This window comes from Nanorana parkeri, unplaced genomic scaffold, assembly GCF_000935625.1.
Source record: "Nanorana parkeri isolate BGI_ZX_2015 unplaced genomic scaffold, ASM93562v1 scaffold1011, whole genome shotgun sequence".
Taxonomy (NCBI): domain Eukaryota; kingdom Metazoa; phylum Chordata; class Amphibia; order Anura; family Dicroglossidae; genus Nanorana; species Nanorana parkeri.
In genome coordinates this window covers 625,998-643,782 of record NW_017307279.1, presented here as the reverse complement: position 1 = coordinate 643,782, position 17,785 = coordinate 625,998, and the positions used below count along the sequence as shown (strand labels likewise).

General features: G+C 44.1%; 1 protein-coding gene across 1 annotated transcript; it reads right to left on the bottom strand.

The window, feature by feature from the left end:
* Positions 1-374: 374 nt before the first annotated feature.
* On the bottom strand, positions 375-17,238 carry CARD19 (caspase recruitment domain family member 19; the record flags this gene model as incomplete). The annotated part of the gene is made up of 4 exons (XM_018567125.1): positions 17,096-17,238; positions 6,746-6,888; positions 4,408-4,561; positions 375-434 (listed from the first exon to the last, which is right to left on the bottom strand). Coding segments are annotated over exons 1-4 (364 nt in total), but the record flags the coding sequence as incomplete, so codon positions are not given.
* Positions 17,239-17,785: the final 547 nt, after the last annotated feature.

The window sequence follows — 17,785 nt, the reverse complement described above, 5'->3', positions numbered from 1 at the left end:
GGGCTCATATTGTGATGTTCAGGGAGCACGATACATCATTTTCACACATGGATTGGTCACCACAGAGTCCAGACCTTAACCCCATTGAGAATCTTTGGGATGTGCTGGAGAAGACTTTACACAGTGGTCCAAATCTCCCATCATCACTACAAGATCTTGGTCAAAAATTAATGCAACTCTGGATGGAAATAAATGTTGTGACATTGCATAAGCCTATGGAAATGATACCACAGCGAATGCATGCCATGAACAAAGCTAAAGGTGGTCCAACTAAATATTGGAGTGCGTGACTTTTTTTTGGCCAGGAAGTATATATATATTATAAATACTGTATACACACACACACACACACACACACACACACACATACTAACCTCGGTCATTGAGGATAAGTTTCCCCTCGTCTGGACAGATTTCTACAGGATCTGAGATATCTGGAAAATGCAAAATGTACTTATCAAAGCAGAGCGATCAGCAACTTTGCAAAGCTATTATAGAAAAATTCCTGACTTGTCAAAACATGCATCAGCAGTATCATTTTTATAGCTAAAAAGTCCTTTAGCTCCACTCAAGCAAAAGCATCGAGCCACATTGTCTCAAGTTGTCCCCGAGAGGAGTATCCTGGGCCAATAATAATGTTGTCAATGTGCTATAAAAACCAGCAAAATATGCTGCCCATCAGTATCATATTTTTAGTCATTTGGGTTAGATCAGAGGATGATCTAATCATCTGTTGGCATCTAACAGCACTCTGGTCAAGGTTCATTAAGGAAATGGCGATCATACTGGCTATGAAAACTTGGCTAATCACTACAGCCTAAGCTGGTGCCTCGTGGTATCTACAGAACCAATGCCCCCTGTCCCTCTAGGCCTAAGTGTAAATTTTAGCTTGATGCAACCATTTGTGTTCTACTGCTTTAGTCTATGAAGTAGATGCTGACTTTGCATGCTTGAACAAGGATAGTACCATCCTGCTAGATGCCATCCTGTTAAAATGCTAGAGGGCATAATAAAGGATTACCTGGTAGAATTTGTTCAGGAAAACGGGATAGTTATTGACAATCAGCACGGGTTCAGGAAAGATCATTCCTGCCTAACTAACTTGGTAACTTTTTATGAGGCGGTAAGTAGAGATATGGACGGAGGTAAGCCGGTAGATGTGGTATATCTGGATTTCTCAAAGGCTTTTGATACGGTACCACACAAACGCTTGCTACACAAGTAGAGAGCTATGGGCATAGATGAGGTGGTGTGTACTTGGATAGAGAACTGGCTACGGGAACGTGTCCAGAGGGTATCTGTAAATGGCACCTTTTCAGACTGGGCTAGTGTAATGAGCGGTGTGCCTCAGGGTTCTGTGCTGGGTCCCATATTGTTCAACTTATTTATTAATGACATCGGGGAGGGTGTTAACAGCGATATTTCCGTGTTTGCGGATGACACCAAAATAGGGAGGGTAATAGACACGGACTTAGACACTATAACATTACAGGAGGACCTGGATAAAATAGGGGAGTGGGCATTAATGTGGCAGATGAGGTTTAATGTCGATAAATGCAAAGTAATGCACATTGGAATTAAAAATAAACAAATGGGTTATACAATTATGAGGGTGCCATAGGGGGTTCTTCACAGTTAGAGCGGTTAGTCTGGAACTCACTGCCACAGACAGTGATTTCAGCAAAGAATGTGGAATTGTTCAAGAAACTTTTGGACGATTTCTTAAGGGACCGTAATATACAGGGGTACGGGTACTCCTAGAATGAGATCCTAATAGGTTGGACTTGATGGACTAATGTCTTTATTCAACCTCAAATACTATGTAACTATGTAACTATCCTTCTGGGAAGAAGGGCAGATGAAGCCATATTCAGGTGAAGTACTGTGATCTCTGTAATGACGACATTACTAGCGTTTTCAAGAGACAGAAAGTGGGGTTTTGAGAGCACCAAAAGGAAACAACTCCATAAAACCATGAATCATATAAAAAGTTAATTTTTAATTGAAAAAATGAATTTTAAAATGCTGGATCAAAGATCCAATAATTAAAACATATAGTCAGCTGAGTAATATAGCTCCCTATCGGTTCACTCCATAGATAAACCTTCCAAACAACATGATTCTGTGACACATGAAAATGAATAGGCAGGGTACATGATTGAGTAGCAATAGTCAAAGGATAAACAACAATTAATCATAAACATAATTTGCAAAAAATGGTGATGCTGGAAAGATGTTGTACAATGATAAAAGGAAAAATGGAGGAACCGGTTCATTCAACGTTTCGCGCACACAGGCGCTTCTTCAGGAACAGGAGAGTATCTATACATTTTAAAGAAACAAGGGGCAACAATAAGCGTAATCTATACATTCATGGTTATATATGAAATGAAAATGATACATAAGGTGAGATTATCACCTACCAATTTATATAGGCTCATGTGTCTATATCTGGACGGGTCTGTCCAAGCAAGGCACCTGCGCACTCCCCCTAATAGCGGGATGGGTGATGTGTGAGCCAAATCCCAGTATCCCACGTTTTTGGCAGGCGAACCATTCGCTCGGACTACCCCATCTTTTACATGTAAGTTCCACTGGCCGCTGTGACCCTTATATTATATTAAGTTTTTTCGTATTTACTGGAGGATATCTCCTCCACATATATATGAATTTTCATTTCTATATTAATTGCATTTTGGCCAGTGACTATGCCTCTTTGCTCATTTCCTCTAGACCTCTTATTACTGGTCCTATCCCTCCACCTCTGGCTCAATACTGGGATTTGGCTCACACATCACCCATCCCGCTATTAGGGGGAGTGCGCAGGTGCCTTGCTTGGACAGACCCGTCCAGATATAGACACATGAGCCTATATAAATTGGTAGGTGATAATCTCACCTTATGTATCATTTTCATTTCATATATAACCATGAATGTATAGATTACGCTTATTGTTGCCCCTTGTTTCTTTAAAATGTATAGATACTCTCCTGTTCCTGAAGAAGCGCCTGTGTGCGCGAAACGTTGAACGAACCGGTTCCTCCATTTTTCCTTTTATCATTGTACAACATCTTTCCAGCATCACCATTTTTTGCAAATTATGTTTATGATTAATTGTTGTTTATCCTTTGACTATTGCTACTCAATCATGTACCCTGCCTATTCATTTTCATGTGTCACAGAATCATGTTGTTTGGAAGGTTTATCTATGGAGTGAACCGATAGGGAGCTATATTACTCAGCTGACTATATGTTTTAATTATTGGATCTTTGATCCAGCATTTTAAAATTCATTTTTTCAATTAAAAAATAACTTTTATAGGATTCATGGTTTTATGGAGTTGTTTCCTTTTGGTGCTCTCAAAACCCCACTCTCCGTCTCTTGAAACTACAATTTTCAGCGGTGTGACACCTACTATTCGGATCTAGGTTCAAATCAATTCTACCCGACATTACTAGCATACATGCACTTAACATCATAATGTATTTTCATCTGTTCCTAATATAAATTAACCCTTGAAGGCAAGTGAGGCAAATGGCCAATCATCAGGGGTAAGAAACGTTTGTAACAGTATGCAAGGTGATTCTATTTTTTCCAGATTAAGGCTGCGGACAGGAGTGGTGACTGTGAGAAAACGCACCCGAAGAAGAGGCTGTGGACTGGAGTGGTGACTGTGAGTAAACACACCAGAGGATGATGCTGTGGGCAGGAGTGGTGACTGTGAGTAAACGCACCAGAGGATGATGCTGTGGGCAGGAGTGGTGACTGTGAGTAAACGCACCAGAGGATGATGCTGTGGGCAGGAGTGGTGACTGTGAGTAAATGCACCAGAGGATGAGGCTTTGGGCAGGGGTGGTGACTGTGAGTAAACGCACAAGAGGATGAGGGCACAAGAGGATGAGGGCAGGAGTGGAGACAGAGTAAACACACAAGAGGATGAGGCTGTGGACAGGAGTGGTGACTGTGAGTAAACGCACAAGAGGATGAGGCTGTGGACAGGAGTGGTGACTGAGTAAACGCACAAGAGGATGAGGCTGTGGACAGGAGTGGTGACTGAGTAAACGCACAAGAGGATGAGGCTGTGGGCAGAAGTGGTGACTGTGAGTAAACGCACAAGAGGATAAGGCTGTGGACAGAAGTAGTGATTGCAAGTAAACGCATCAGAAGATGAGGGTGTGGACAGGAGTGGTGACTGTGAGTAAACGCACCCGAGGATGTGTACTACAGAAAAGGGGTCGTTTTTGGAGGCTTTTTTAATGGCAGGTCTTAGGCGCCCAGTTTGAACACATGCACACAATTGTACAACTTGGTATAACACATCTTTCACTTTTTCTTCTTTGCTTATCTACAGTACCCAGTACTCCTTGTTGACACAGTACAGAATACAGAAATCACCTCAAACTTACTCAGGCTGCTTCTGCTTGGCAATGTGGCATAAATCTTGTCTGCATTGTTCTGTAGAGCCCTGTAGAACTCCTGACATTCTCGTTCCCCTTTTTTCTGGAGATTCTTCAACAGGTCAACCAGCCGAGTGCGCAGAGGAATTTTCAGGCTCCTAAACTGTAAATGAGAAAACTTAGACTTGCCAGACACTCATTCATAGATATACTATCCAGTAACCATTGGCAATCCTAACGTCTTATAGTTTGCTAAGATCTGAAGAGACGGTCTTTGAACAAAGCAGTACAATATATTGACGATATAATATTAAAAGAGAACTATGGAGTCAGGCCTTTTCCCCATAGTTCTCCTTAGGGTAACGGGAGGACACAAACTAGCTCCTCCCATCACCCTAGGCTCAGTATACCGCGAGCTGAGACGCCGCAGCTGAAACGGATCCCCGCAATTATGTCTGGATCAGCGCAGCTGCGTGAGTGACAGCTGGCTCTGCCTATCTAGAGGCAGAGGCAGCTGGACCCGCCCCCCCTCTCCCATCTGTTCAGCCAGTCAGCGCTGGCGGATCGGAGCGGGGAGGGGGGAATCCAGTCCCTCCACTGTCACGGCTCTCTGCAGTGACAGGATCGAGAAGTGAGCGAACCCCGGTATGTGTTCGCTCACTTCCCGATCTACTGAGCCGACCTGTGACAGTTTCATTGTCACAAGTCGGCTGGAACTATGAGGATGAGTGAAAAGCACTCACCTCATAGTTCTCCATTAAGCACTTTGAAGATAAATTTCCGCTCTAGGTGATGACACCTAGAGCGGAAGCCTTGAAAGCCTAGGAGAAGCCTTGAAAGTATCAGTCTTCCATTAACAACAATTACCCCAGTTTGTGATTGACTGATGAGGTCCTGAATGCTGCTTCAAGCCCAGTATGTGCCTCTGAGTGCCTGCACTTAATACCCGTTAGTAGCCTTTTCATTACTCAAAGTGTCAGTTGCTTTAATGCCCAAATGAACTTTCCATTTAAATCAGCTAAACACATTTCAAGTGCATCAAAACAAAAATTCTGTAAAGTCTTAAGCTGCCCATACACCTTAAGATTATCGGACAAAACCTTTCGTCTGATGATCGAACTGCCCTACGATTTTCGTACGGCGGCCCCATCCTGCCCCGATTATCGCAAAGTTGAATCAGCAGTAATGAAAAGAAAGCACCTGGACGAATTGCGGTAATCGACTGCACGTATTTTCGTCTGTGCATGAGCAGTGTAAATTGTACAAATGTTGACATACGGAAACGCCACCAACCTTGCGAAAATCGTACGTTCGACCGAAGTTTTCTGACCTGCTGGTTAGTCAAAAGTCGATCAATTGTACAGTATTTGCGGTTCTACACAGCCCATCAACCTTACGAATATCGGGCGAAAACGCGATCGCATATGAGAATCGGCCGATATTCGTAAGGTGTATGGGCAGCTTTACAGTTTGTTTTCTTTAGGAAGCAGCCACGGCCTCAGTAAAAAAAAAAAAAGCCTGTCCACTGCTCGCATGCTGCAGAGAAGGACTCTTACTCTATGCGTGAAAGCAGTGGTCTCTCCGCATAAGTCCAACATGCCCATTGCTGAGTCAGACCTAGAGCTGTGCAAGTAACAAGACTTACGCTTGCTGCCGATTGGAGAGCTCTAGCTTTGACTTCGTACAGGGTGTGTCAGACCACTTCAGAGATACTACTGCTTTCACACAGAGAATAAAGAACCTCCTCTACAGCATGCTGGTAGGGGGATAATTACTCAGGATGTGGTGGTTCTCTAAAGAAAAGGAACTGTTAGACTTACATCACACTACACATGAATGTGCACTGTGGCAGGAATCCCAAATATGTTGTTTAGAAGCAGCTGCTGTCACCTGTAACATATTGATAATGATTGGGTGACAGTGGCCGCATTTGAAAATGGCAGTCCACCAGCACTCTGCATGTAAATCGTATCGTATGTGATACGATTACATGCGGTTAGGAATAGATCACTATCCCTGGATGCATCTATCCTAAAAAGCCAAAGACTTTGCTTAGTTTTATTTTTGCTAATGTGACAGTTCAGTTAGGGCTGCTTCACACCAATTCCAGTGCGTTCCAGCATGGTTAGTTGCTGGGATGCACTGGATCGCATAATTACAGCCTCCCTGCGTCCTGGGGCCAGAGGGAACGAGGTGGTGCATTCAAGTCAATGGCACTGCAGCCCTGTCTCCCAGTCTGCAGTGCGATCGGCCGCACCAGAATGCATGGCACAACAATGCCCGCTGTGCGGTGAGATAGAAACAAATAGCGCATGCATGAACAGATAGTTACATAATACTACTGTACCCTTTCAGCTTCCTTGTTTGACAGAACCTGAGGATAGATACGATTTAGCTGCAAAATAATCCTGTCCACAATCAACTCAGTCAGTTTTCGGTTGTTATTTAAATATGGCGCGTCCTGCTGTAGCCGGTCAGAAAAGGAGATGTCTGAAAGTAATAAAAACATACAATTAGTATTAGTTATCCGTTCTCCAGTTGTACATTTATTGGGGTAGCCCCACTGCAAGGCTAGTTATTATTTTTACCTGGCTAGAGCCTGTAAGGATCTTAGAAAAGAAAATCATAAACCTTGGTTAAATGGGGGTATTTTATATCGGCCGCATTGAGATAAGCTTAGCATCTGATATCTAGTAAAGAAGACAAATTGCTGCTCCGCTAGAAAACTATGGAACTTCCCTAAAGAAGTATTAAACTCTAATAATTAATCCAGATCTAACAAATACACATTGCCCACTAATGTATGCCTTTTAATGTTTTCCCAAGCACTTGCAGTCATCATGTTTCCAAACAGCTGGATCTAAGTCTCTCAGCTTGGCTTCCTTGAACTTCCTGTCCAGTACAAGATCACAAGGGACAGCACAGTTTTCAACAGCTGTCCATCAACTATCTTGGAGTGGGAGGCAGCTTGCCTTGCTGTGCCTGTGTGTTTGTGGAACTTAAAACACAGATGTCACCAGCACGAAGACTCCATATCAGTCCAATCAGGAAGACGGGCAAGGCATCATTACACGATGCCCGGCTTCCCGATTGACCAGAAAGCCGGCTCCATGCTGTCTCGTCAACCTGGTGACGAGGGAGCATTGAACCGGCTTCCCGGCCAATCAGGAAGCCGGGCGCTGTGTAATGACGCGTTGCCTGGCTTCCCTACTGGCCAGCTTCTCGACCAATCAGGAAGACAGGCAAGGCATCATTACACGATGCCCGGCTTCCCGATTGACCAGAAAGCCGGCTCCATGCTGTCTCGTCAACCTGGTGACGAGGGAGCATTGAACCGGCTTCCCGGCCAATCAGGAAGCCGGGCGCTGTGTAATGACGCGTTGCCTGGCTTCCCTACTGGCCAGCTTCTCGACCAATCAGGAAGACGGGCAAGGCATCATTACACGATGCCCGGCTTCCCGATTGACCAGAAAGCCGGCTCCATGCTGTCTCGTCAACTGGTGACGAGGAAGCATGGAGATGGCTTCCTTGCTAATCGGGAAGCCTGGTGACGTGTCTTTACACGCTGCCCGGCTAATCAGGAAGCCAGGTGGCGAGTCATTACACGCCGCCTGGCTTCCTGAATGGGATTTCTGGTATTGGTATTCGGTATCGGTGATATCAGGGCCACTGCTCAGGGGACCAGATGATTCTGCAGGAAACAAAAACTTTTCAACATCAAGGAGCAGCATCCATTGTGGGATACTTTATCAGCATTTCAAACAGCTTAAAAGCATTTCAACTTTAATATCACCATAACGCAGGGTTTCAGCCGTGAAGCTGGGAACAAACCTTTACAGCACCTAAACGCATCTGAAAACCATTTGTCTTTTCTGATCAATGGTTTTAAAAAGGAAAGTGAAATGGGCCGATATACTAGAAGTAAACACAAATGAACAACAGTTTAGAGACATTTTGTTCAAGTCAAAGTATACTTTGTGTTTCTCGGTGACATTTATCAGCTGTAATGGTTTAGTATTACTTGAATGGGAGCTGCTGAGCCTGTCAAAGATAATAGTACGTTCCTAAACACTCAAAGAGCAGAAGCAATTTGACAATCCACCACAACCCCGGGTGTACATATGGCGAAGCACAGAAAATATTTCAGAAATGACATGCTAAGTAAACAGTTGTTCTCAAATGCCAAGAGAACCCAGTTCACTCCGCTAGAAGAATACAGAAGTTGAGAATGAGATACATCAAAGGCAGCTGTGCCCATCACATAAATGTATCATCGTGGAGGTACGTCTGTAGCTCTGCATCATTACGCAGTCTTCCATCCTCTTTCAACATTCCCAAAAGGGAACATTTTCCTGTCATTGGCCCAATGAAAATCCATTCCTAATGCCCCCGAGAGCTGTCAGAAATCAATTACCCAGCTCCTTCACCATCGTAGCCCAACTTCATTTATCTGGGTGTTTAGCTAATGTGTTTTATTACAGCAGCCAGTCTTTTCAGATAAACATCTATCGGAGTTGTTCAGAGCAAACCTGTCCAAGAGGACGGCTTTAATGTCCCGGTTCCCAGCAAAACATACCTTTCCTCGGCCCCGCTGCTGCTCTATTAGGCCGCCGAGAGCGAGCAAAGAAAACCCTCTAATAGGGCAAAAAAGTTCCCTTTAACCATTTCGCTGCCCGAGCATTTTATGCACACATTATAATCTACATGTTAGGCCTGAAAATGACTTAAACCCCCAAGTGTTAAGGTGCCCATACACTGTACGATTCTTGTACGAGAATCGTGGGAAATCCCGCGATCGTACGATAATCGTACAGTGTATGGAAGGTGTGCAACTGTTTCTACTGTACGGTTGCACGTCTTCTGTCGAACAAGCAGGCTTGAAAACCCGCCGAGAATCGTACGATTCTAGGGGTGCACACTGCCCGTTTGCAGTGATCGGAAGCCCGCCCCTCACTGCGGTCATCGGATGATCGCAAGTACGAGCTGCCTGTCCAAGATGGGCAGATCGTACGAGCTTTTAATAAGCTTAAGTCTTGCGATGGTTGTAAGGTGTATGGGCACCTTTAGGCTCCATTCACATATGGTGTTTGCATTCTCCGTGCGCACGGAAACGCTGAACTTTTTACAGTTCAGCGTTTGTATGTATGTATGTGAGATAGGGACCTTAGATTGTAAGCTACTTGAGGGCAGGGACCGATGTGAATGTGCACTGTGTGAAGCATTGCGTAACTGGCTGGTGCTACATAAATACTGCTAATAATAATAATATGAAGCAAAGTTAGATTTATCTGCTAATTCCCTCAGGGCCCATTCACACCATGTCCAGATCACATCCGGTATGTTACATTTTTCTTCCGCACTAAAAATGCATTCCAATGCATTTGTATCTGATTTGTGGGCTCTGCTCACACCAGTCCAGTCCGTTCCAGTGCAGGAAAAAAAATGCTGCATGGCACATTTTTCATGCACTGGAACGCACCAGAACGTCACAAATGCAACGCACCACACTGGAACGCAACAGAAGCTATGACATGGAGCAGGATGAGATTCATTTGCATAATGACATTACCCGTAAAACAAAAAAGCGCTGCAACGTGTCAAACGCAGCACAAATGCACCGCGTTTGCCGAAACATGTGCAGATTTGGTCCGGACATGGTGTGACAGGGCCCTAGAATGATTACATTGTATCTCTTGTTACTACCGCAAGAGGTCTTTATTTCCTATGATGCTCAGCAGCTCCACCTAGTGGCCATTTTGTGGTATTTTCCCAATTCACTTTATAAATGAACCTATTGTTACTAATGCCCACAATATCAGAGGAACATTCCACCAGAAAGGAAATAAGCCTAAGAACATTCTGTTTTCTCAAAAAAGATGATGAATTCACACAGAATGGATGGCCATGCAGTTTCACTAGACTAATAGCTATGTAATTTTTTTTATAATTAGACTTCATAACAACAGTGAACCCAAGCCAAGCAAAAGGACACTAGCGTGGGAACTGGCAGACACGAAGGACAGGTGGCTGCCAATAGATGGTGAATGGGACACACCAGTCCCTATTCCTCTGTGTACCCTAAAACAAAATACAACTGTCACCTGAAAACTGGAATAGTCACAGTATGGATGTGTGCTTGTACACTGCTCTGTCAATGATGTTCTATGCCAGTGTAACAAGAAGTTATATTACAGTAAACTGCTTCGTATGCAGCTTGTTCTAGGCCATTGTGCCCTATTGCACAGAGATCATCAAAAACATCCACACTGAAGAACAGGGGACACTGCATTCCTTCTGCGGATAATTATGGGCCTCAGACATTAAATAGGTGCTTTGTTTTATTGTGCTTAGATTGCTGCTGCAGGGGAATGCCCTTGTCCTTGTGTATGTGTGGCCTTGTAAGAAAGCACCCTGGGCATGTGTTATTGGAGGAGAATGTTCCATCTGCACACATCGCTCTGCAGTCACTGACATTTAAAAAATGATTTTCAAGGACACTCTTATGTGATAATAACCATTATCTTCTTAAAGGAGTTCTGTAGTCCCAGCATATCATATCCTGTTATAACTTCAGCATTGTAATAGGAATACATATTAGAGTTGTTTTTGATAATGCAATCAAAGCTTACTTGAAAAAAATCAATTTTAGTAAGTGCTGCCTTCCCCTGTCTGTTTCGCCAGTCAGTGCTGGAGGATCAGGGAGGGGGGAATACTTGCAGGGAGATGATCAGGGAGCACCGCTCTCTGCAGGGAGATGATCAGAAAGTGAGCGAGCGGCGGTATGTGTTCGCTCACTTCCCAATCAATAGAGCCGACCTGTAACAGCTTCATTGTCACACGTTGGCTCGAACTGTAAGGATGAGTGATCTTCACTCACCTCATAGTTCTTCTTTAAACAAACATATTTTTCTTTAACTTACAATTTCTTTTCCCCACTTCCTTTCCCACTTTGCTTTGGCAAATGATGTAATTGTGCCCAGGTATTGCATCCTGGGAAGGTTACATCAGCGGAGCATTGCTGGGAAATCTCATCTGTAATCTCATGAGATCTCAGGAGGGGCATTTTTCTCCCCTGAGATGATGTGCAGTCATATGTCCTAGTGACAAGTTCCAGAGTTCCAGGGGCGTGGAATTCCTATCGCCCGACGCCCGGGGACAGCGCCGAGCGAGTGTTTCTCTTCTACATTTAGTCCTGTTTCGGATGTAGAATGTACAGCTGCTTCGTTTAGTACAACTGATCGCTATACAGCCGCCAAGATCATATGTAATTAGCCATCACAATTCAGCTCTTCTCAAAGTCGCTCAAATCCTTACACTTGCCCATTTTTTCTGCTTCCTACATATCAACTTCAGGGACAAAATGTTGACTTGCTGCCTAATATATCCCACCCACTTCCAGTGCCATTGTAACAAGATAAACAATGTTACTTACTTCACCTGTCAGTGGGCATAATGTTATGGCTGATTGGTGTATATTAAAGAGGCTTATCCTCTATGGTAGTTCAAAGTGTAATCACAATACATCTATTTACCGATGTCTGACAATGTGCTATAGCCTGAGGGCTTTTATCTAACAGAACACAACAATGGTGCCTTTCTATATAAAACCAACATCTATTTTCAAATCAAACAATAGACAAGTCCTTGCTGGCTTTGATTATACTAGTCTAAAACAGCTACTGCTGCTGTCTTGGTTTGCCCTAAAGCTGGCAATACATTGTTATAATTTTGTTTGAACGGACTCTCAAAATCATTTTTCAAAATTCCACGATGCCATCATTGAGTCAAATCATTTCACAGCCCTTAAAAATGTTGCCCAGGCCTGCTACTGGAATAAAATCCCAGATGCACTAAACAGGTTTCTTTTGTGCCTGGCTCATGTACATTACAACGCCAATTCCAAAACAGTTCGGACACTGTCAAATCTACATAAAAACAGAATGCAATGATTTGTAAATCTCATAAACCAAAATTGTATTCACAATAGAAAACATCAAATGATTAAACTGAGAAAAATGTACAATTTTAAGAAAAAAATCAGGTAGTTTTAAAATTGATAACAGGAACACTTCTAAAAAAAGGTTTTGTGATCAAACAAATCGAAATTTTACATTCTTTTTGGCAAACATGAGCCTCTGGACTGTAGAGCCTCCGGACTATAGAGGGGAGGGACCGTCTGTCTTGTTATCAGTGCTCAGTTTAAAAGCCTGAATCTCTGATGGTATAGAGGTGCATTAGTGCGAATGGAATGGGCAGCTTGCACATGGAAAGGCAACATCAATGCCTATATATCCAGGTTTTAGAGCAGCATATGCTAGCATTCGGATGACATCTTTTTTAGGGAAGGCCTTACATATTTCAGCAGGGCAATGCTAAACCACATAATGCATTTATGACAACAACATGGCTTCATAGTAGAAGAGTCCATGTGCCTAACTGGCCTGTCTGCAGTCCAGACCTTTCACCAATTGAAAATAGTTGGCGCAAATATTTTCAAATTGGTGAAAAAAGAAGACCCAGGACTGTTGAGCAGTTAAAATCCTATGGCAAGAATGGGCCAACATTCCTCTCCCAAAACTCCAGCAACTGGTCTCCTCAGTTCCCAAATATTTATAGAGTGTTGTTAAAAGAAGGGGGGATGCTACACCGTGTTAAACATGGCCCTGTCACAACTTTTTTGAGACGTGTTGCTGCCATCAATTTCAAAATGACCGTATTTTTTTCTTCAAATAGTACATTTTCTCAGTTTAAACATTTGATGTTTTCTATTGTGAATAAAATTTGGGTTTGTGAGATTTGCAAATCATTGCATTGTTTTTATATAGATTTTACACAGCGTCTAACAAGTCCCTATGTGATAGCATTTGGAGGAGACAAGCTCTCTTTATGGAGCCTGCCCTCCAATACAGAAGTACGAGCACAGCAATGTGCTTGATCTCCTGTACAGCCCGGCTTGTGACAGCTGAGAAAGAAGCGCTGCGAGTACAGCGCTCCTGTCTCACTGGTCACACAGAGCAGATTGGGGAACGGACGTTCTCCAGTCGGCTCCCTGTCCTCCATCCTGAAGTCATTTGCCATGGTCTTGGGTCCCCCAGAAGAGAGGAGGACCCCAAAAACCATGGTGGGGAGGTGGGTGAGCAAAGGGGCGACAAGGCTGCTACAAGTGATTTGGGCGGCTGTACAGCCACCCAGACCACATGTACAAAAAGAGCGGCGGCTCCCCTGCTCTACATTTAGCCCTGCTTGCCCACAACAGTACACGGAACTGCATGTCCCAGGCGTCAGGCAATAGGAATACAAACAGGGGCGTGTGATTCCTATTACAATGCTGATATTATAAATGGTAGTATATGCTGTAAAGTAAAAAGCCAATGGCTATTAAATTCCACTAAAAGAAAGATTTATCCGTCTAAAAAAATGCCACAAAATCTATTTGGGTTCAGTGTTGCAATAATTGTAAAAGTAGTTGTCAGCCAAACCATCTCAGCACTAAAAAATGACCTGGTAATGAAGGGGGATCTACCGGCTCGTACTCAACACCATGTGGTTTTATTGTAATAGTTAGACCACTCAGCATTGCAGCAATTGTCCAATGCTCACCTCTTGAGCATATTGTATTTGGGCGCCATCACAGATGTTTGTATAACAATCTCGGCAACGTGTGGTCATCTACTAATCCAAAATCAATGAGAAGGACGATATAAAAGATAAAATGCAGCATGATTGCATTGTATAGCAGGGGACTACCCACCGCATTTGTCATATTAATGGGACAACAGTTTTCTACGTGTACTTCAGGTGACCTGCGCTGATCCAGTGTGGTACAACACAGGACACCACTATATGTGTTTGTGAATGGGCCCAGAGGGAATCTGGGACCAATAACAGTTTTTTTGTTGTACAAAGCTTACTGTAGGCGATGGTAAATCATGAAAAATTGTCTGCGTAGTTTAGCCCTCAAATCTCAAAGATTGTCCCTGTGTGATTTTCCTGAATTCACACTGTTCTGTATGCACACAGCACGTGTGGCATTGAACATGAGTAGGTGTGAACTATGGATACACCGATACCAGTACCGGTGCCGATACCGTACTTGCCCAAACGCCTCCCGATGCCTATCCCCAAACCCAGAACTTCTGGTATCAGAAAGCTGGGCGGCAAATCATTACACGCTGCCCGGGTTCCTTATTGGCCGGGAAGCAGGTACCATGCTCCCTCGTCACCAGGGAGCATGGAGCTGGCTTTCGGACCAATCAGGAAGCCAAGGGGCGAGTCCTGCTCCCTGATTGGCCAGAAAGTCGGCTCCATGCTTCCTCGTCACCTGGTGTCAATACACGCCGCCTGGCTTCCTTAATGGGACTTCCGTTACAGGTAAAAAAACTGCCGCATAGATGTGAACCAGCCACAGAGGAAATAATAAGATGTCTACTTGCAATGCAGCAAATGCATAACAAAAGATCTCCAAGAGATCAGTAAACGTTCCCAAGTCATAATATATGTCTAAAGCTGGCCATACACTGGATTCCCCCATACACGCTAATAGCACTGATAAAGAAATGGCCCCTCTGTTCTTCTGTATTCTGACAGCAGCCAGGTTTAGGATGGCCATACACTATTTCTTTTTTCCTCATTCCGCCCTCAGGGTGTGGATGGGGGAACCCCCCTACCAGGCTTTTGTATTCTGACAGCGGTGGGTGTGCCGCTGTCAGAATACCCAAACAGCCACTGCAGGTGATTGGAGAATTTTTTTACTGGCTCCTTAGACAAAAGCTGATTGAAAATTTTACTTTTGTCAAATGGAGGGGTAGCCATGGAGCCAAGCACTGCTCGAATTTAGGCTAAGTCAGCATCCCAGATAGCAAGCAATTGAGCTGCAAGTTTGAAAATGACTTGCTAAAGTATTGCTAGACTTGCCAAGCGTCACAATTTTGTTGCACAATTACAGCAAGTCTGCGTTGCAAGTCTCCAGATCAACGGGCTTTGCAAAAGTGCTGTACACTTGCAGAGCTCTTGCTAAGACCTGCAGGACTCTTGCTGTAGACTTGCCAAGCAAATTGGCTACAAATTCAAAGTGTCAACTAGAACTTGTGCTGCAAGTGTTCTGCAAGTCTACAACTTGCCAGGAATGTGTGTAGCAAGTTAACAAGAATTACAATTTAACCCTGCCACAAGTTTTGTAGCAAGTTATCCTTGCTATCTGGGATTGGAGCAGTATATGGCCAGCTTTAGGCTACATCCACACTGGCACTCCTGAGTTTAGGTTATCTAAATGCAGGAGAAATTATCTGGGAAGTATAAACAACTTTTAGATTTCTTAGATCATATTTTCCTGGGTTTAGATGTTCCTGCCTTAAAGGAGAAGTATGGGGTCAGGGCTTTTCCCCATAGTTCTCCTTAGGGTAACGGGAGGACTCCTCCCCCGTCCATACCGCCAGTCAGCGCTAGCGGATCGGGGAGGGGGGAATCCAGCCCCTCCCCTGTCACGTGAAAAGCACTCACCTCATAGTTCTCCTTTAAAGTGGGTTTAGCTGCATTAGAGTAGTATTAAAGTCATTTTTGTTTTTACATATATCTATTGCTAGCATGCAGCAGAGATATGCAAAAACATTTTTTTTTTAAAGTTACCAAATAGATAATTACTCACCTGAGTTACCACCGTGCACTCCCGTCTGATGATCTGAAGATTCCCGAGCAGCCGTGCAAGATTACAGGGCGGGCGCATGTGCAGTAGAAATCTTCGGCGGGAAGAGGAGAGATACAGTGGAGGTGAATGCACACAGCCAGGAGCGTGCACGTCGGACAGACACCGTGGGACACAGCAGCCAGCGCTGGATCAGTGACCGGCACCAGCGCTGGAGGGACTCCTCAAAACTACTGAAAAGATGATCAGATCAAGAGGCATCATTTAAGGTAAGTCCTTAAAGCAGCGTGGAGGAGGGCAGAAGTTGTGACTTTAATGTCACTTTAAGGACCTGTTCACACCACAGAGTTGCATCAATTGCACAATACTGTACGTTTAACACAAGCTATTGCACAGTGCACCTAGCGTGTGTTACCGTGCACTGAGTTGCATTGCCGTTCATCTGAATGGCACCCTAATGCATCTCCCGGTGGCCATGCATTGCTTTGCAACACTTGGTACTGCAATAATTTGTGTTGTCATGAAAAAAGCAGTGCATGTACCACCTTTTTACACTGCAACGCACAATTAACGCAACGCTGTAGTGTGAATAGGCCCTTTCGAGTTTCTAGTCGGATCCTGGAGGCACAGAATTCTACTTTCACTAAACGCAGCTAAGCTGGCTGCACCTAAACGCAGTTAAACACTCACTTTGAATAATACCATTAAAAGATGGAAAGAATTAGATGCATTTATATCTGTTTACAAATGCCCTAAAAATGCAGATTTGGAATTGCCAGTGTGAATGAGGCCTAAACAGAAGAGGATGGTATTCTGAGGACAACTCGAGTCCTCAGATCACCCCGCTTTTAAAGAAGGATCTAGTACTGGTTCCATAGCAGGAATCCACTGTAACATCGGAGCATATTACACACGCACAGTGCCATCTACTTCTGACACAACCAGACAGCACATAGTTCTCCAAAGTCACTTTCTTTTCTTGTCTGCAGTGACAAGCTCGTGTCGCAGTGTCACCTCTACACAGCAATGCATGGTGGAGGGTCTGTGGTCACTGACCTGTCATGCTGAGATGAAGAATTGCTGCAGCCTCTTAGAGTGATAAGGCAGTAGTTAGAGGAGAACTTCCTTGTTTGGCCGTCTGTCTGTCTGGCCGTCCCTCCCATGGCTTTGATGAGCGTCAATAACAGCAGTGAGGAACCAAACCCAGCAGCCTCCCAGCTTCACGTTACACCCAGAGCTCCCTCCCCTTGTCTAGCAGGCTTAAGGTGGAACCCGAGCATTGCTGGCAGTTCTTATGCAGCCACTTCCTTCCGCAGTCTCCCAAACTTTGCCAAGTTTAACTCCTTCGCTGCCAGAAGCTTCGCCTCACTGTTTTCATAACATTTTTTTTTTATATTACTTATGATAATGGTACTACGAAGACAAAGAATATAAATATCCTTAAATATTTCCTCCAGCCAAATACAAAACCCAAGACGTGTTCCCAAGTCCCGACACTTCTTCCTGTACGTCTTCTACTTTTTGTTCTCCAAAACTGTCACTAGTAAGGAGAGCATAAAAATAAACTTAAAGTGACATTAAAGTCATTTTTTTCCCCCCTTAACCCAATGTTAATGTCAGCACTTACCTTAAATGATGTCTCTTAATCTGGTCTTCTTCTTTCCTGTTTTCATCTGTCCCTCCAGAGGTGCGGCGGGCGTCCGATCCAGCGCTGACTCCTCTGTCCTTGCTGGCACTTCCTATCCC